Source organism: Bombyx mori, chromosome 22 (genome assembly GCF_030269925.1).
Source record: "Bombyx mori chromosome 22, ASM3026992v2".
NCBI lineage: Eukaryota > Metazoa > Arthropoda > Insecta > Lepidoptera > Bombycidae > Bombyx > Bombyx mori.
In genome coordinates, this window is record NC_085128.1 from 7,268,081 (window position 1) to 7,289,410 (window position 21,330).

The following is a 21,330-nucleotide window of genomic DNA, read 5'->3' on the forward strand; positions in this document are numbered from 1 at the left end:
AAGTTCAACCTTAATGTTCAGGTAGTCAACATCATTCGCAATGGGGTGTCAAGAGGCTCCAGTAACCGCTTTAACATCAGCTAGGCCGTCCTTTTAAATCAATAAAAACGATTAAATCTTGACGAGCCAAAGATCTCCCGGAAAAATGTAATTCCATGTAACCTAAGTTACATTTATACTCTAGCCATGTAGTTTTAAAAATGGTATATATGTAAAAAACAACAACTTTAAATTCAAATTTGAAACTTTTGATATACCTAAACATTTTTTGTCATTTTCTCATTAGAAAGTTAATAAAAAAATTGTTAAATTTTATTGTGATATTAAAAAGGGATCGGGCGGTAAAAGGAACCGAATTACTTTGACAGCTTTACACAATGTAGGTTTTTTGTTATGTTTGAAAGATTACTGGTGGCCCGGAGGCCTTTCCAGTTTCAGCAGGACAGGTGGGCGAGCAAAGGCAAAGTAGGTATGGAAACAAACGCATTTTTTAAACCTCTACATGCTTCGTATTTATAATACTTCGGAGTTGCTAAATCGTTTCATTTGATTATGGCGAATTATACCAAGAAGAAATTGCATGTTTCAATTTATAATTAGTCAAAACTTTTGAAGAGTTTTTGAAGTTTATTTTGAATATCCTTTACATTTTTTAAAAGCTCGTATTAATTGAAACGTAATTTATTTTATAAACTAACGCAAAATTTAAAAGAAATAAAATATCGTAACTAATGGATCCGTATTTTAAATAAAAACTAACAAAAGCCTTTCGTTAAACTAATCTGTTTACTGGAATTGAAACCGCATTGAAAATCTGCAGCCAGCAAGCGCGCCTCAAGTATTTGGGCCATATTTTGTTGAAGTGAGCGGAATAAGCCGTACTTTGTAACAAATCCGGGACTTCGGTTGGATTTGCCAGTGTCCGTTTTATGCTTGTTATTCCAGCACGGACGGACCGTGCTCGCAGCTTAAGTATAGCTCACACACAGAATAGAGGTATTCCTTCACTGAACTCACAGTAAATCGAATCGGTACTCAAATAGAACGCCACGAAACGGGTCACGCCGCTAGGCATTAAATTGCCAATTAGGTATAAACGGTTTAAGCCAGGCCTATACGACAGTGATAAAGTATCAACTTAACAGGTCAGTTAGGTGCTAATCTCGTAATGTAGAGATTTGTATTCAAAATAACGTTTCGAATATCATCATTCCAGCCGAAAATTCCCAATTCATTGACAGTTTTTTTCGTATAAAAACGATCTCTTGAAAAACGAGACTCGCTGACTGAATCACTCGGGGGAAAAAATAAAACGGGAACTTGGCCCTAACGACCGTCAAGGGATGTCATTAGGTGATGTCCACTGCTGCATGACTGGAATTAGATTCAGCTTATGTATTTACGTAAGTAACTATTTATTTGATGTGCCTTGGCAGCAGGTGAATGAATGCGAACTCAAGTAATTAAAAGTAATGTGTTTGGTGGGTGAAACGCTCGTTTTAAAATACAATTGACCTTATGTCTCTGGATGCGTGTTTATAGAGTTCAAGTTGTGATGTCTTTGAGTTCCAGTAGACAATCTACAAATCGTGAGTAATAAAAATAGCAGTAATAATATTGAAGAAAAACGTATACATTTTATTTACTGGAAGATTGTAGAGTCCTGTTATTCTCATCACGAAAAGCAATTTATTACACTAGTGTATTGGCGTAATTCCAACTGCGGTTGCCCTTGGAAACTTTTAATTGGCTGCTGTTACATTCTCCGAAGGAAAAACAATAGTTTTATTGACTTGCATTTTGTTTTCATTGTTACTTTAATTGCCGTGTATTAAAGTTTACTAAGTAATTTGTTCTTTGTTCTACAGATTTTATTTTTTATTAGTTAATGAAGCTGATTTTTCGTGGATTAGATTCCTGTACACGAAAAATAATTCCTGTGATCATTGCAGATTTATGTCTATGACACTAACGTGAATCATTCACATCATTCATACAAAAAGATCCTTTTGCCTTTGCAAGCAAACGAGTCTACGGTCCACCTACTAGTGAGTGGTTATAATCGCTCAAGCACGTCAATTGTGCCAGAGACACATCCTGAGGCGGCTTTACTTATGGTGCAGGATGTGCGTTGCATTTGGGCGCAGCTCTGTTAGAGCACCTCTGATGATAGGACCTCTTGTGAGTCCAGACGGGTAGGTACCACCACCCCGCCTATTTCTGCCGTGAAGCAGTAATGCGTTTCGGTTTGAAGGGTGGGGCAGCCGTTGTAACTATACTGATACCTTAGAACGCATATCTCTCAAGGTGGGTGGAGCATTTACGTTGTAGTTGTCTATGGGCTCCAGTAACCACTTAACACCAGGTGAGCTGTGGACTCGTCCACCCATCTAAGCAATAAAAAATAAAAAAGGCAATGACCTCTGCACTTTCAATGAACCTGCTACATTTAGTGGGTGCTTAATACGTTTTGACCGCGCTTTGTATAGGGCGCTAGAAAATTACCCATTAATCGTTAGATTTTACACGGGCACCCCATTGGCTAGAAACGCCTGTGGATATGAGTCGTCTATTATCAAAGCCGGCAATCTGACTTTTGGACAATGATTGGTAAATCAGAAAAACGAATTATTGACTTTGTATTCCATTGGCAGTCACAAAACTCTTCGGAACGACATCTTAGATAAATAACAGGTTAACTATTAACCTTCATTTAATGCAGGTTTTGAACCGTATTCTTTGAAGGAGCCGATTATATTCAAATTAATCTGTATTGACATATCAATAACATTTTTTTGTCCAAATGCACAGATTGCCACCTTTGATAATAGACGACTCATATGGCCAAGTTGCTGCCTATAAGCTACAAGCTGTTGCATAAACCCCAACTTGATTAAAATAAGCGGTTATCTGACACTGATGCTGGCTTGCGGTTTGGTAGGATACTAAGTAATTTACTAAATGACTTCTTTATTTTTTCGGAAATAATTGTCGAATTTACAACTTTCCGACCTAGCTGGTCGCAAACGTGTCGAATAAGAGATTAAGAAGACATCACTAGCAACTTCTATACTTTTAAGGATGTCTAGCTTATAGGTATAATCAAGATAATTAAATAGAGTACATAATCTATATGTCATGATGCTGTACATATTCACTGTCCATTTTGTAAAGCTACTAGAGTCCGGATAAAATCAATAGGTTTGTATTTACGAGTTGTATAAACCAAATGAATTATTTAACACAAGTAAACAGGTTAGGTAATAGAAATAAAATAAATAGGTACTAACAAATTATTTTATTAGAATCTGTCTATGACACGATGGATCCTTGGCCGTGTGATGACGAAGGGGCAACGAATTATTTACAGTTAATAGTTGTTGTAGCGAACATTGCACTTAAAATAAGACCATCAACGTCTTAATACTAATTGAAAATAACTTAAAAAAATAGTACACGTATGATTCCTAGGTGTAGCATGTAAATGTATGTAAAATACATGGACTTCAACATCTGCGTAAGGCCATTAAATACGAAACATGGGCTCTCACAAAACAATTGAGTGAGAAACTTGCCCCTAGACAATGATTGATCATAGAAAATCGAACAGAAGTGTGAACTATTTCAGACTTAAAGGCAGGAACATCAATAACTCGTCAATGATGTACACACAATAATTGATAGGTCAATTTAAAAAAAAGCGAGTCCAACAGGACCTATTACCGGTACACCGGTAGACTTCGTTCATACTTAAATTATTAATTCTTAGACATTAATCTTATATTGCAACTGTCCAAAAATTTTTTAGGTCATTTAGAGGTGTTTGTTCTTACTCTCCTAAGCTGTAACAATTAAAGTGCAGACTAACGCCATCTATCAAAAAGTTAGATTTTCCACAGAAATATTGGAACAAAGTTCCTTACCGCATGTTTTGTTTGCGAACTGAGGAGCTAGATTGAAAAAAGTATAAATAAGAAAAAGGACACTAAAAGCGACATCTATAAGCCATAATTGTTGAGATATTTCTCGATCATCTTGGAAACTGAAACTTTGTATCGCTTCAGCTTACCTTAAATTTTGGGAATATGTAAAAATGTTTTATAAGTTCATGATAATTAATAAAATAGTGATATTTTTTTACTAACATACCAAAAAAAATTCTGTTATACTAACTTGGTTTTTTATTTATTTTTATTTCAGAACCTACTTATTTTTATTACTTAATACAAACAGAAACAAAAAATAGGTATAGCAAAAAGAAATCCATTTCAACCTCTTTTTAAACCCTTTTCACTATTTTTGATGTGTAAAATAAGATTCACTGTTTAAATGTTTGCTATAAAGATAGTTAGTTTAATTATTTGCATCTGTGTAGCAAATTCATTTTTTCATCTTTTAGTACGTATTGACATCTATGGGTGATTGAAATTCAAGTAGATAACGCTGTTGATCTGATTGAAAACCTCTTACCAATAAAAACTTCTAATTATCCATTTAACAATGAAGGATCTAAAACAACATTAAAATACTTAGTAGAGAAATTATATTTCAGAAGTTATATAGAAGCATGGAGTATTTTATGGCATACTGCCATCTTTCGATACAACATGTAACTAAATCATTTGATAAAGGCATAAAGTAATATTGCCATTACAGGAGTAGAATTTTCTTCAGTCCAAATTATTAACTTGAACTATTAATAAGCAAACAGATAGATAGTCATAGCTCATTAGTCATTTTGTGGTCATAACTAGTATAAAATATACTTACTTTTATGACAGAGTCTTATCTATAAATTTGAGGCACAAAGTGACCTACTAAGCCTTCAGCCAGTTATGTAACCAATGCCACAGCATTAAGCGGTTCTCTTGTTACATAATCTTGTAAAAACCTTAATATAACATAGGTTATTGTAAAACTAAGTAATTGTTAACATAATTAAGGTGAAAAAATACACAGATTAGGGTTAAAACTTTAATGAAAAATATTATAATAAGTAGAAAATTTGGTATAAGAGTTGGTATAAGCTTCCAGGCGCAGCAACCTAGGGATAGGTTAGAAAAAAATTTAATGTAGAAAAACTCTAGGGAAATATGTAGATTTATTGAGTATTCTGTTCCTCAGTTTCACAGTTCAAGCTACTCTTGAATTTTTTTGCCTGTGATTCTTCAGAATCATTTGATTCTTCCTTGCATATTTCATTAAGATTATATTTTTTATAAGTAAAGTAGTTATCAACAATACTCAGCAAGCACATTCCTTTAATAACTTCAACTATAATGCAGAGACCTGGATTTTTGAGGTCAGCTTTGTTCTCCCTGTTTTTTACAACTACTAATTCCGCAAGCTCTTTGATGATCAAGTCTCGGGATACACTGTTATTGAATCTTTTGTTGAAAACTACAGAAAAGCTAGTTGGTTCTTTTAAGAAATACTTATCAAAAAGTTTTCCAGCGCTTTCCATTATGTCCGGAAGGTTTGCTTTACAAGTAATCATTATTGGAAGCAGTCGCATCACATGTCTGGTTTTCTGAATTCGTGTAGCGATTAGGTCTTTTATAATGGCGGTGGTCAGTTCCTCTGGACTAGGTAAATTGGTTTTAACAAAGATACAATTTGATGCACCCGTTTCAACCACTTGAAATCTTTTAAACCGTAAAGATTTCTGCGAATTTTTTTTTATTGAATCCACTTCCCTTCTTAGTATGTCTCCAATATCAGTCTCATCTTCAGACTCGCTCTCGGACCTATCCTCGGGAGCGTCTGACTCAGGTACTGCAGACGGTGGAACTTGCTCCACATCTAAATCTGGGTAGAGTTTACTGGCATATTCGTTCAGAAGATTATATACTTCTTTGACGCAGTCTTTTTCTCTAAAGTTACACGTGCAAAAGAAGCCCTTGAAGCCGGGTTCTAAGAAATATTTGTTTCTTCGTTTCCTAAAGTAAAATTTCTTCTTTTTCCTCGTGTCACCCATGTTGAATGCACCGAATCAACTATGCAATCGATCTTTATAAGTATGGATGATATAACAGATTATTATGTTACGTATTGAATTGAATTACTAACTCAACAACATCCAACCTTCCAACAAACCGCTTGAAACGCAAGTGTCACTGGTCAAAGTTGTCACTGTTTTGACATTTTCCTAACGGCAAGTGGTAGCTGAGCTTTTGAGCCTATTTAGCGCAAAAATGTTCTTTGATATTTTTTTCCCTAACTTTTAGAGAATATAACATATTTGACAGGATTCTGAATCGCACTAACATTTTCAAAATAAGCTGACATATCGAAGAGGGATTTGGATGCGTATTTATCATAGAACCAATCACGAAAGAATTAACTTTGTAACGGCGCCTAGACAGAACCTGATACAGACTGATACAGTTACAGTCGACTATTGTATTCGCCACGGAACCATCTTTGAATAGTTTTTCTGTTCAAAAATTTATACGAATAGCAAATAAAACGTTTCTCAGATTCATTATAGGTAGGTAGGTCCCTGAGACTAATCAAGTTTTCTCTTTAATAGTATGGTATGTATTTTGTAAATATTTAAATGAAAAAGCATTTAGCCAAATTGAACTTGATTCAAAGAGTATTCTTTATTTCATTGACATGTGATATATTTTTCCCTTCTCTGCTTTAGAAACGATTTCTCTAAAGGCTTAAACAATACCTACATTGTAAAATACGAAAAATTAAAGCAAAATATGTTTTTGTTTGATTACACTTTAATAAAGTAATCTAAATATTAAATTACGTATTAATTTCCTTAACAGTTCAAATATCCAACATGTGCTTAAATCTAATTGATAGAATACTAAAAGAATACTTTTCGTAGACTTAATAAATTAACAATTGCATTGCTATTGTAATGTGGTTCATTTAATTTTCTTAGAACTTGCAGTATTTCGTTTTCATGACCGTTGGCAGATTGTTGACGACAGGTTTTTTCATTTTTGGGCATACCGTTATTCTGTAACAAATAATTTGGGAGTTCTTAGTCATTGGTTATTTTGAAATAATTAATTTCTGAAACAAGAAAAAACATTCTTCCGACCTTCAAGCGACAAGGGTTAAGAGTGCTTCGGACGTTTTTTTTTATTGCTTAGATGGGTGGACGAACTCACAGCCCACCTGATGTTAAGTGGTTACTGGAGCCCATAGACATCTACAACGTAAATGCGCCACCCATCTTGATATATAAGTTCTAAGATCTCAAGTATTGTTACAACGGCTGCCCTACCCTTCAAGCCGAAAGGCATGACTGCTTCACGGCAGAAATAGGCCGGGTGGTGGTACCTACCCGCGCGGACTTACAAGAAGTCCTACCGCCAGTAATCGTGACGTGAGTTATTTATGGTATCAGTATTCGGATAGCGCAATTGGGGAGCACTGATTAGATTCATTTTTGTTTTTCCCCTCCCCAATTATTGATAGCGTCAAAGGGCTATTCCAACTCCACCAGTTGATTCACGGCAGAAAAAGCGGAGCAAGCTCATGCGGGCTCACAAGACGCTTTGCCACCAGTACTTAATTACGCAAATTATAATTTTTGCGAGTTTGATTTTTATTACACGATGCGATTCCTTCAACGTGGAAGTAATTCGTGAATACTTGTTAAGTACCTATTTCATTAGAAAAATTGGTGCCTGCCTGCGGGATTCGAACACCGGCACAGACGCATCGCTCGATACGAATGCACCGTGCGTATTATCTTTAAGGCCACGATTACTTCGTCCTTCTGTGATCATCCCTATTTTCCTTTTCACTTTACCTTTCTATCAAACTCTCATTAGTTATCATAAGTACCAGTGTTGTAAGTTATGCGTTAACAGTCAGCCATTTGAGGTTAGTAAAATAATTATGATCAAATATAATAATTTCTATTTCCTTACTCAGTATTGTATTCGATCGACGAAAGTTTTATATATTCGATGAAAATACTTGGGGATTTTATTAATCTCCACGTCATTGGGTTGAATAATGAGGCTTCGTACTTCCATTCAACTATTACGTACAGAGGGGGGTTACCGGCATCTTGGAAAGCCAGCATTTTCGTTTCAATTTCTCCGGGCTTGTAATATTTTCTGGAAAAAAAAGGTAGACAAATTAGTGTTATAGTAATTTTGTACTTTATTGTCTAACAAAAAAAAACAACTTAAAAATAAATAAATTGAAAACATGAGCTCAGTTAAATGAGCTACCGTACTTTGACGTCCACAGTTCAATGGCTGTGACGTCATATGTATGCGTTTTTCGTTAGTCGGCAACTTGGTAACGTCAGTATTTATAAGGTCAGAAATTCAACCCTTTCTAGACGCACGGCCCCACGTCTGCAGTTTGGGTTTTAGTAACATCAGATGGGCCCAAACGATATCTACCATTTACGTCAATAACAAATTAGCATACAAATATAATTCACAATTAACATAGAATACCATTGTTGTACTCTAAGATATAATTTATAAATTTAAAAATTTTTTTTTTGATGTAACAGATTTATAAAACTGCTGAATTAAATTGACATAATACATATATGCGACAATTTATTTATTTAGCACAAGCTTCGTATAAGTTTATAGGATATAATTAAAAATATTGTATATAATAATGAAGAAATAAACAATAATTGTTGTGTTTCAATTTCGACTAGCTAATTAATAGGTTCAACATCAAGACCTATTAAGTTTTTATGGCGTAAATAACAATTACGTAATTCGTTTATACTTTTGTAATCGCAGTTTAAATATACAAATTAAATATATAGGTCAAATAGCAATCGTTTAAGAAGTCACACAGGAGATATTTATCTACAGCGCCCATGTTTTAGTTAAGTTCTAACGGAGAATAATATTTATCTGGAATTTTACAATCCTAAAATGCAAACAAAACTACTCAAAAGGTTATTTAAATTTGAAGCTACATAGTAATGAATCTGGGCTCGATTTTAATAAAAAAAAGTAGTTTATTATATTTACTTATAACAAATCATATAATGGAATATTCCGTTCTATATTAACCAATACTGATGTTACGTAATGTTGATGACGTCATCATTTTATAAACAATTCACAGTCTCCGCCTTCCTTATATAAGAGTTGGAAATACAATTCGATTATATCAGAAACTGCGATAAAGTAGTTCAGTGTTGAATTACAATTTATAATATTAAGATCGTATCTTTAAGAATTCTTATACAATCCAGTCTTGTTATTCAGACCTAACGCCAATCGAAAAATTATCTCAGGGTCGATTTGCTTAAATATTTGACAGAGCTTATTGAAACGCAATAAAGGAATTTCCGTCGTCCACCTTCATATGTTAGGTGGAAGTCTCAAATCAAAGCAGATGTGATCTACTCTTTCTTGGAATACATTAAAGCAGTCGGTGGTGTTATATAGGTAGAAATATACGAAAACATTACAATAGTTTAATGAAACTAGTTTCAACTTACTGTTCCGGATTGAGGGATCTCCGATCGGTTTTATTATTGTTTCTGTCCACCAAAGTGATCGTTACCTTACCGGATTCCGGTCCGTGATTCTTACTCTCCGTCGAATTCGCTACTTTCAAAACGACTTTGTAATGTACTTCTAAAATAAATAAATAAAAGAATACATTAAAATAACAGTAACAATAAAAAACTCGAAGCCGCAAATTATTATTATCTTATGTTTTTTTAAATTATGATTAATGCTGAATGTGTGAAATAGGCTCATTTATTGAATAGGTTGTATGTTGATGACATACTCTTCACCCCGGACTGCCAATGGGTGTAAAAAGTTTGAAGTCGATTTAATAAGTGAGTTTGGAACATTGCAATCATAAGTTTTAGTTTAAAAAGTAGGTTAGCCGATGTTTCATTACAGTGAAGACGAAACAGTTAATGAGATTTAACAACCTCTTAGCACCGGGTAGGACATAAGTTCTGATTCTATTTAAGTCTCATCTGACTTGGTGTTTACTTTTTGGTAACGGTATTAAATGTAATTGAGCATTATTTATTTATTTATAACACTTCATGTAAAATTTACATAATTTTTTTTTATTGCTTAGATAGGTGGACGAGCTCACAGCCCATCTGGTGTTAAGTGGTTACTGGAGCCCATAGACATCCACAACGTAAATGCGCCACCCATCTTGAGATATAAGTTCTAAGGTCTCAAGTTAGTTGCAACGGCTGCCCCACCCTTCAAACCGAAACGCATTATTGCTTCACGGCAGAAATAGGCAGGATGGTGGTACCCACCCGCGCGGACTCACAAGAGGTCCTACCACCAGTAAAGTTACATTGGCGGACTTAATGCGTAAGGCATTATTCTCTACCAATCAATCAAAGGTAGTGCAGAGAAAATAGTGGTAGGTGTAATGAAATTTATATTAAATTACTAATACGTACATACATATATACTCAAATATATACATATATATGTTTATACAGTATTCAAAGGAATATATGTATTAAACAAAAAATAACTAAACTGTATGTTACTTACTGCAATAAGGTTTCGCGTTACCGGTTAGCGAATAAAGAGCTATATTAGTATTCGTATCGACGAGCCCGCCTATTTGAAGATGTTTGTATAAGTCATACGAGTGATATCCCATTGGTATACAGAAGTGTTTGTTGTCGCAGTTTGTGCAATTGCCAGCTAGGAACGCCTAGAAAAAAAAAAATAAAAAAAAAATATTATCGTATTGTCGTCGATTACTAGAATAATCTACGTGTTTCATTTGAATATTTAAGTAAAGGTAAACGTAGTATTATGCTAAATTGAACTGACGCAGTCTTAGGTTACAAGATGTGATAAAATCTTTAGCAGAACCGATAAAAAAACAAAATCGTGTCAAAAGCTACGAAACAAAAACGGTTGATGAATTAACAGAGAAAATGAACCTTAAATGTTTTATCTCTGCATACCTATATATATATTACATATAGAGACATGTTATATTTGAAAAAAAAAAAGTACATATTATGATATTCGAGAAAGATATAGAGCAAGATTAAAACCTTGTTGTATAATTACTCTTGCCCTTGTACTCTGTATCCTTATGGTCGTGTTTCTTCTAACAGCTGTGTGTACACAATATATAAATTAAAATACATATAGAAATAGGTTAACGATTAATTATTCGAGACCATTTAAATTAACCATGGTCATCCATCCGACGTTTACAGCATGTATCAAGTTTATTTTAAATGGTTAATTAAAATTAATGAGATCTTATTACAAATAAGTCTAAATGCTCTATATTTTATGTTTAAATCTATTTAATTAAAAACTGTACTTTTGAATTTCAAATATGCCGATATATAGATATACCGAGTGTTGATTTTAAACACATTTGAGTGCATTTTTATTTTATAATTGTGTGTTTAATTGTGCCAGTTTTTTTTACTATCAAGTTGTATCTTTATACTTTTCATTGTTATGTGGTTTAATTTTCTCATTCTCTAGGTTATTTTACCGTCTCTCGTTTGTACTAAATTTTTGAAGCACACGTTTTTAAAGAAATTAAAAACCATAATTGCAACGATTTAAAAAAAGGGAAATAAATATTGATTTCGATTATTTTGCAAATATTATTAGCCAAAACGAAGACAGAATAAAATGTATTTAAACAAGTCATCAGTGCATAGCAGTGTGAACTGCATGAAAAACTTTAATATTACACTGTATACATATTACTATAAGCAACTTCCACTGTTCGAAATGGGAGGTTTTAAAATATATCTCATCATGAATAAAAATCTAAGCAAAAGGTCGGCTAGTTTTTATCTCACTCAACTCCAAAGAGTTAAAAAAACCCATCTCCGAGTTTAACTCGCCTTTTGACCTAAATTACCTACAAATTATCTTTTTTGTATGTCGCTTAGCACTTGGGCCAACAATTTTCTGGGCTACAATTATGAGTTGGTTGTGTATTTCACAAGAATACTCGCAATGCGAAACCTGTCGTGAATCTTGTGGAAAGATTATGTCCAAACGTCGACGCCTGCAGGCTGATAATGATGAAATGCCAGAATTACATATTTCAATACATTTTTGGCAAAGGAATTATTTGAGGTCTGAAGAAAGTGAATCGGTTTCATTATTTTAAAATTATAAGCATATAATGTTTTAAGCGCATAATAGCGCAAATGAAAGCAATTAAAAATAAAGTAGTAATTATGATAGGATGTCCGTTTTTTTTAAATTACTTCGAGTTAATTGCTGTTAGTGCGTAGTAAAGTTCGATTACTCACTTCATGAGATTCACATTGTATCGCCATGAAGGGACACGTGGGTGCAATACTTTCCGTGAAGTACTCGTGGCTTCTTTCGTGGTTGCAGCCTACGTACTTGACGACTTGTTGGTACGAAGCGCTTTGGTTGGGCGAGTCAGATTGCTTGCAACCGGGCTGGGTCGAACCGCCATTTGGATAGAAATCCACGTGGCCTATCGGTTCTGATATTCCGAAACCTGGAAAGAGAAAAAAATCATTGATTCCTAGTTTATTCATTTACAAATTTATATATTGTAGTAAAGTGAGAACATTTTTCTACATTAATGAATACAAATAACGTTTTTTTTTTTCAAATGAATTAATTTTACTTCTTTCGAATGTCAAGGCATTGAAACCACGCGGAACGCGACTATTAACAATGAATCATAAACATTTGGAATTTCTTACTGTGTCTATGTCTAGCAGTTAACATAATTCTAAATTAAATGTGCTCGGTAAGCTTACCTGAGAAATAAAGAGGCATCGCGTTGCTGTGAATGATATCGACATATTTAGCATCAGATCTGTCCAAGCGAACCAAAGTCACCGTCCTGCTGAAGTACGGGGCGGCCGGATCCAAACCAGTTATTCGTCCTAGTTTCAAATTGAACTTCTGTAAATTAATCATTATGTTTAATTGTCAAACGGCATATGAATATTAGATGTAGACTTTTGTAAAAAAATTGTAACCTTCTGCAATTCGTGGCCACAATAACCGCCTAAATGGGCGCCGAGTGAATGACCAATGAAATGAAAATTATCTATATGTGGCAACTGCAAAACTTCCTGAAATAAAAAAGTAAACGTTGTACCTTAAGTCAAGTCAAAAAATAAAAAAAAATCGCTATTAATACAATGGTACTTACATAAATATTGTGTATCAAGTGGGCGGTCATAACTCCGACCAATCTAATATTAGCAACCGATTGTCCATACGGAGGTTGGGAACCCCCACGCCAGTCAACTATGATCACTGTGGCTGATTCGTTACCGTCAATGTCTAAGAGGGCATTTGCTAGATTTTCAATCTGCAAATGGCAAATTTTGTTGTTTACTTTTAATATGACGTCGAAATTTTAATATTGCGTTAAGGCCTGCCCCACCCTTCGAAGCGAAATGTACGACAGCTTCGGGGCAAAAAAGAAGCAACTTGTGATAATTATCCGCGCAGACTCGGAATACGATCTACCATCAATAATCATTACCTTAATTATATATTTGATGGGGTTTCATTTTTATTACACTTCAAACGTACACATTAGCACACAAAGTAGGTGATCAAGAAGTGTGAAGTGGTTTAAACATATATAACGTAAAAAAATGGATGTGGTAAGTTTTTTCGCGGTATAGTAACGTCACTCGCATCACGCGGCACGGAAGTTTGTGATTAGTTTAAAGGTTATTAATTTAGAGTTTAGATTATTGCGGTAGGCAGTGGCTTGGCTCTGCCCCTGGTATCGCTGAAGTCCATGGGCGACGGTAACCACTCACCATCAGGTGGGCCCTATGCTCGTCTGCCTACAAGGGCAATAAAAAAAAATGTGGGTGTAGTCGTAATTGTTACTGTTACAACTGAGAGCTAATAACTTAATGCCCTTATGAAATTACAACTTTAATTACTTCATATTAAATAAAGATACTAATATCGTGATATACCTACATATATTTTTATATAAAATGCGTCAGAAGTACACCTAAAAATATATATCAATATCTCAGTTGTTTTTACACGATGCACGCATGACGGCGGACCTCTAGCATTGAATTTGATTGTATTTATATAGATTATAGAAACACGCAGAAATAGACAGACGGATATTCAAAAGAAAATTTTTGAAGATTTCGTTTCTAGTGAAAATAAATTTATAACGCTGTTTGAAATTAAAGAAATCCCTACGCGACGCGCAAGTGCCCTTGAAAATCAACTAAAGTTTCATGATTATGTCTAAAAACTTAAACAAAGCTATTTCAATCTTATGCGTCATTCGATTTTCCCTGTCAATATGTTTGGAATAACCGTAAGTAAACAGATTACCCATTTCTTGTGACCTCCTTCCAAGAAGCCGTGCGATATGAAGTAAAACGGTCCATTCGCATCAAGATTGGCATTTTGTATTCTGTCCGTATTATCGGCATGAAGCAACACTGGTATTTTTCGGTTCCGACGAGTAAAAGTTGGATACCTGCAGAAAACAATGTTATTTTCTTATAATTTAAATTTTCACAATCTGTACAGACAAATGCTTGTGGTCATAAAATGCAGAGCGCTCAATTAACGCGCTCTCCAATCTCTCAGAAAATATCTTTTAATTGTACAAAAATAACAAAATGCTGCGAAAACCTTGAAGAATAGTCATTCCGTGGTTTGATAGAACGTAACAAAAACCTATCACTGGAAACATACTATGGACAAATGCAATTGTTCCAAGTAATGTCTATAAATTCCTCTCAGCTCTTTTTTTTGTTACTAGTGCAGGCAGAGGAGTATATGGCCCACCTGATGAACAGTGGTTACCGTCGCTTATGGACGTCAGCAATGCCAGGGACAAAACCAAGACGCTGCCTACCGCTTAATACGCTCCACAAGCCTCGTTTGAAGAAGGACATATCAGGGCTCGTGTTAGCTCGTGGGTAATCTACTACTACATTTTAATTTTAAAGCTGCGAGAAACCAGTAAAGCCAAATTACATAACCTGGAAAAAAACCCCTTCAATTAACCTCTCTTTGAGACGTCGTCTTTAGTAAACAAATTCTAGAAGTTTCAGGTCAGTACACCTAAAGCATTCAATCTTTTAGATAACGCATACATTGCAACAAAAAACAAATAAATTATTTATTTATCGTGACGGTTGTACACGCGCCACATGCAATTACAGAACATAAATATTTGTTTTGTCTTCATTTGCTATTGATTGATGTCACGGACGAGCCCCCCGACTCTTATCGTCCCGAGACATTTTAATATGCTCAACACAACATACTATACATATAATCAATACGCACATATTGTGAGTCCACGAAGCGGATCCTACTCGTATAATCAGCTCCACTGATATTAAGGTCCCGAGGTTTAGGTTTAGTATTGATTACACGCGAAATAAACAACTTTTAATACGAAATTGCGAAGTGACTTAATAACATAAATTATGAAAGTGCCGATGCACCACGCCCTCTCATTTATGTATATAATTAATGATGTTATTAGACCGCTCAGTAAGCGTGGCTGATAAACATGCACTTTGATTTTGTTTACTATTCAATTAATAATTATATGGAATGTCACTAATACTGGTATAGAGAGAGAACATACTTTATTGCACACCAAAACACAATGAACATTAGAAAAGTCAACAAGGAGATACGTTTGTACAACAGGCGGTCTTATCGCTAAAAGCGATTTCTTCCAGACAACCGTTTAATTACCCAAAATTCTGGACAGATAAAGATACAGCAGGTATGTTGCGGTGTACTATTAATAATATATTATTAAAGAAAATACAAACATAGAATAAATAGATATATACCATTAAATATAATATGAAATCACTATATGATTTATATTCCAATATACTTACATAGGTTCACATAATACATCAACGGTATGGATAAAGCATAAACAGCAAACAACACTAGGCGGATAGGTAAAGTTCTTTCACCATTATTTTAAAGCAGTTTAAAGTTGGAGCACTTCTCACTACATCCGGCAGAAAATTCCACAATCGAACCGCCTGGATGGTGAATGAGTTATCAAAGAATGATGATGAATGCGCCCGCCTTTTCAGTCTCAGGCTATCCGATGATCTCAGGGAAAAACTATGCGTATCACCTAGGAACTTGAAACGTTCTTTGAGATATATAAAGAGAATACAATATAGTAAAGAATGGACATGAGTATTACGGCGAAGGCGAATTGGCAACCACTTGAGTTTAGCGCAAAATTCAGATACATGATCATATTTCCGTAAACGAAATATGAATCTTATGCATAAATTTTGTAACCGCTCAAGTTTATCAAGTTGTGTTTCGGTTAAATCAGTATAGCTGGCATCGGCGTAGTCAAGAATTGGAAGGAGAGATTGTGCAAACGCAGTTTTAGTGGCAGTTGGAAAAAAAAATCGTAACCGTCTTAAAGATCCAGCTGATGCAAACACCTTACGGCAAACCTCTTTTATCTGTGCATTCCATGAAAATTTTTGATCAATTAAGATTCTTTTATTAAATTTTTCACATTATTGGTAGCTGTACCTACACAATTTATGGATATGCAAATTATGACATATTGATTCATTTTTGCCTTTTTTTTATTTTTTTTTATTGCTTAGATGAGTGGACGAGCTCACAGCCCACCTGGTGTTAAGTGGTTACTGGAGCCCATAGACATCTACAGTCAAACCTGGATAAGCGAGAGTTCAAGGGAGCACAATCTCATTCTCGCTTATAGAGGTTTCACACTAAGCCGAGTTTCTCGCTAATGCTCCCTCTGAATTTCGATTCGCGATTTTCCGCATTCAAATGCATTCACTATTTTAAGTTTATGACTTTAATGACAGTACTTTAATTTTCTGTTTTTACATGATGCAGAACAGAACTTTCCTTCGCAATTGATTAACGATAAACTGAGTAAGTCCGACAAACAGGACGGTACACAGGCACACGTGTCCATTCGAAAATAATGCGATAAAAGAATACGATAAAATAACAACGTTATTTAGTTCCAAGAAATAGAATAAGTTCAATATTCACGAGAAAATAATACAAAAACAATGATAGGAAGTTCCACGAAAGTTAAAAATGAGTCATAAAATAGAAGATGTTAAATTTGTGATTTGGTTTGTCATTTGTTCCTCCTAAATAATATAAATAAATAAATAAAGCTCGGCTGTCGCTTATAGAGGTATAGATAGGTAGCAGTCTCACTTACGGAGGTCCATGAGAAAAAAACGACTCTCTCTTACAGAGGTTTGTTTCTCGCTAATAGAGGTTTTGGGAGCTTAAAATGACGGGTCCTTGCTATTACTCTCACTTATAGAGTTTTCTTACTTATCCAGGTTTGACTGTATAACGTAAATGCGCCACCCACCTTGAGATATAAGTTCTAGGGTCTCATGTTTTAGTTACAACTAAAAGAGACTTGATAGATCCTTGCATTTGTTATTGATAAATCTGTTTTCTTACATGCAGATTCGGTCTCATTTTATATCAATTTAAATTAAATAAATCTTGGCTATAACTTTTAAGCGAAAGTAAACAAATAAATGAAATGTTAATTATAATATAGTTATTGCAAAGTACGAGCACGCGTGGCCGTTATTTGTAGTTGTAATCGTAAATACACACTTTCGTTAGTGTGTGTACCCGACGGAGCGGTCAGTAGCGAGTGAGCCGTCGCTCGAGTCACTTGTACTTGTTGTTTCCACGTTTCTACTGTTCACGAAGTATGGTCAGCATATCAAATCTTAAAAGTAAAATTATGAATAAATTAATTAAATTCATATTTAATTATTATTTATTAATTTATTGATTCATTTTAATATAAATATCAGTGAAGATGATGACAGTGACAGTGTAGAAATGTTCGATGAAGGTAGTGATATAAATTAACATGATTTTTTAATAATAATAACTGAGAGAGCTTTTTATTTTGTGTAGAGTTAAGGTATTGTTAAGGATTACATTTCTTTTGTGTTTATTTTATTTCCTACCTGCAATTAATTATTATTACTAATGTAAATTGGTAGTTGCTTTAACAATGTTGTTTATTTTTATTTTGACTACTCCTAATATATGAATTAAAAAATACTTAAAATATAAAAATAGTTGAAATTCATAACTTGAATTAAGGAATTTTTGTTTGCTAACCCTACGTGCTCTCACACGTACATTGACGCGTAAACAGATTGATCACTTACACAACTAAGGGCGACGCGCAGTCGTACTTTGCAACAACTATAGTTATCGACAACTATTTCGACGGTAACCGCTTTATATTAGGTGGGCTATGTACGCGTTAGATACCGATGCAAATAAAACAGCCCAGAATAAAATTTTCAAGTAACAAGCAATCTAAAAACCATTATAAAATATCAAATTATTCATTTAAAACAGGAGCTTGAGTTTCACGGTTCCATGTTTTAGTTCTCCGCTTGATATAATTGAAAAACAAATAAAATAATTTACTTATAGTGAAGGTTTTGTAATCATCACACACTAATAAATTCAAAGTCGTCGTGGCCTAAAGGATAAGACGTCCGGTGCATTCGTATCTAGCGAAGCAACGATGTTCGAATCCCGCAGGCGGGTACCAATTTTTCTAATAAAATACGTACTTGACAAATGTTCACGATTGACTTCCACAGTGAAGGAATAACATCGTGTAATAAAAATCTAGGTAGATACAACTACCCCGCCTACTACCCTGCCTTGAAGCAGTAATGCAAAACAGCAGTAAGCAGTTCGGTTTGAATGGTGGGGCAGCCGTTGCAACTATACTGAGACCTTAGAACTTATATCTCAAGGTGTGTGGCGCATTTAAGTTGTAGATGTCTATGGGCTCCGGTAACCATTTAACACTAGGTGGGCTGTGAGCTCGTCCCATCTACGCAATAAAAATAATAATAAAAAAGGCCTAATATTAACCGACGAGCACAAGCAAAAAATTTGTCCGAAGACCGACTGCAGCGTTTAGTTACTAACAGTAAGCCCCATGAGTATTTTATCTCCTTGCTGTCTGAAATTCGCAATAACTTACCGTATTGCCATTGACTCGACAGATGCAGGGAAATAATTATCGGGTCTGTGCTCCGTCCACGGGTAGGCTTTAGAAAAACATCCGTAGATGTCATAACATCGCTCCAGTTCCATATCATCTACAATAGGCATAAATGTATCTTGTGAAACTCACACGTATATTTATCAGTGTAAAATGAGTACGTTATGATTTGGCCGGTGCATGGTGTACGGTGGATAAAGATACATAAAAAATATGGCACATTAATAAAGTACATAATGATCCGAAACTAGTACACGATGCGGCTTAAAAAAGAATCAATCACAGTAAAATAAAGGTAATGTAAAAACTTACCACTAAATCCTGCAGGGAAATTAGTGACATCCGTCGAATTCTGCTTCTTCATCAAGAGCATGATGGTCTGCAGCATCAACGTTGCACTCGTTCGATTGTACATCATCCCTGAATCTGTTCTCGTACACACAAAAGGAACGCGAATTTCAAAGTGCACGTGGAAATGTCACAACGTGTGTACGTTTCGCGGGACCGGCAACAGCGTAATTTGATCCGAAATTGACCCGAACTGAAACGCTGCTGTAGCTAATCGTTCAACTGACTAATGTTAAATGAAATGCGCGAAGTAAGAACTTGTTTATATACACTCGGTTGATGCACCTCGCGTACTTTCAATTGAGTGTCGCTACCAAACAGATCCAGCTTCTAGTTCGCAGACGTACCGGGATGCGGCGATAACAGGGGTTACGACGTTATCGTTCCACTACTAATTTGTTAAAAAACAATTGACGCACGAGCAGTCTGGTCGACTGTTAATCAGTAGGTACTTACATTACCTACTATTAATATACAATGACATGCCTATAGTTTCGTTTAATGGATTTACATTTAATAATGAAGCTGTGTTAGTTCCAAAAATACTGATCTATGATTGGCTTCTTACCGATACGATTCATTGAAGTCCTAGACTAGTGTACTTAATGTAAATATTTTAAAGCATGCCTCGAAATGTAATGTGTATAATTTTTTTTTTTTTTTTATTAGATTTTAAACTAATATTAATCCGACAATCCAGCAATTAATCCGACTATGAAATTCTTAGATCCTAGCCTACGTCTATAAGCCTACAGACCTTGTCTACAAGGTCTAATGAGCACAAAATACCCCAAATAAGACGGGGCTGATTTATCCTTGACTTTGCGACTCCATGTTACATTATTATGGATATTATGTCGCCTCGTCCTAGTGTAGCATATGAGTCGACTATTATCAAAGGCGGCAATCTGACTTTTGGACAATGATTGGTAAATCAGAAAAACGAATTATTGACTTTGTATTCCATTGGCAGTCACAAAACTCTTCGGAACGACATCTTAGATAAATAACAGGTTAACTATTAACCTTTATTTAATGCATGTTTTGAACCGTATTCTTTGAAGGAGACGATTATATTCAAATAAATCTGTATTGACATATCAATAATTTTTTTTTGTCCAAATGCACAGATTGCCGCCTTTGATAATAGACGACTCATATATAATATGGGATGGCATCATGATCAAAAGTTAAGGTATAAGCAATTTTAGATGACGGACTAAGTTTTGAGATAAAAGTAAAATAAAATATAAAAATGAAAATCATTATGAAACAAATGAGTTAAAGGAAAAAAAAATGGTAAACACATCTTACTTGGACTTTGGAACCGTTATTGATAGTTTCTTCTAATTAAAGATATAATTATTGAGCAAACATTGTAATCAACAAGCTGATTACAGCTGGAATACACGAAGTGCCCAAAAATAGATTTATTTAATTAATTTCAATGGTCGTTGTTTTTAACGGCAGGAAAATGCTTTTATCCTCACACGCTGGGGGCAACGGGCGGGGTACATCGGAGTTGAAACAATTAAAATCTCCTGTTACTCAACGGCGTCGGAGCGTCGCCAGAGATAAAACTCGGTCGGGGCAAAGGAGGTGATGCGATGCGTTTAGCTCGCTTTTCTTATTACCTTATCACACGGGATACCTTACGTATGGGTCCATGAAGTCCGCTCCGGCAGGGTTCCAGCTTGTGACCCCAAAACCAGCTGTGCTGGGTTTGAACCAGCGTGAGTTGGAGAACAGTACGTCACTCCATTGTCTAAAGGTGTATGTATGCAGAGCGCTCACAAGAGGTCTTATATTATGTCATTATAACGAGACTAAAAAAACTGGTCGTAATGGTTTTTGGGTAATGATTTAGTAGGATGCAAAGTATTGTGATTTCAAGTGACAGATTTCGATCGATATAATAGGGGTTATAGTATGAAA

At 34.9% G+C, this 21,330-nt stretch overlaps 2 protein-coding genes across 2 annotated transcripts; both read right to left on the reverse strand.

The window, feature by feature from the left end:
- Positions 1–4,960: 4,960 nt before the first annotated feature.
- Positions 4,961–6,135, reverse strand: LOC101739330 (THUMP domain-containing protein 1 homolog). The gene has a single exon (XM_004931879.4). The coding sequence runs from the start codon at positions 5,975–5,977 to the stop codon at positions 5,102–5,104; it is 876 nt and encodes a 291-aa protein (XP_004931936.2). The 5' UTR covers positions 5,978–6,135; the 3' UTR covers positions 4,961–5,101.
- Positions 6,136–6,716: 581 nt separating this feature from the next.
- Positions 6,717–19,840, reverse strand: LOC101737000 (pancreatic lipase-related protein 2). The gene is made up of 11 exons (XM_038018892.2): positions 19,360–19,840; positions 19,027–19,144; positions 14,313–14,460; positions 13,144–13,305; positions 12,968–13,063; positions 12,743–12,890; positions 12,257–12,474; positions 10,503–10,668; positions 9,461–9,599; positions 7,902–8,093; positions 6,717–6,979 (listed from the first exon to the last, which is right to left on the reverse strand). The coding sequence occupies exons 1-11, from the start codon at positions 19,463–19,465 to the stop codon at positions 6,898–6,900; spliced, it is 1,575 nt and encodes a 524-aa protein (XP_037874820.1). The 5' UTR covers positions 19,466–19,840; the 3' UTR covers positions 6,717–6,897.
- Positions 19,841–21,330: the final 1,490 nt, after the last annotated feature.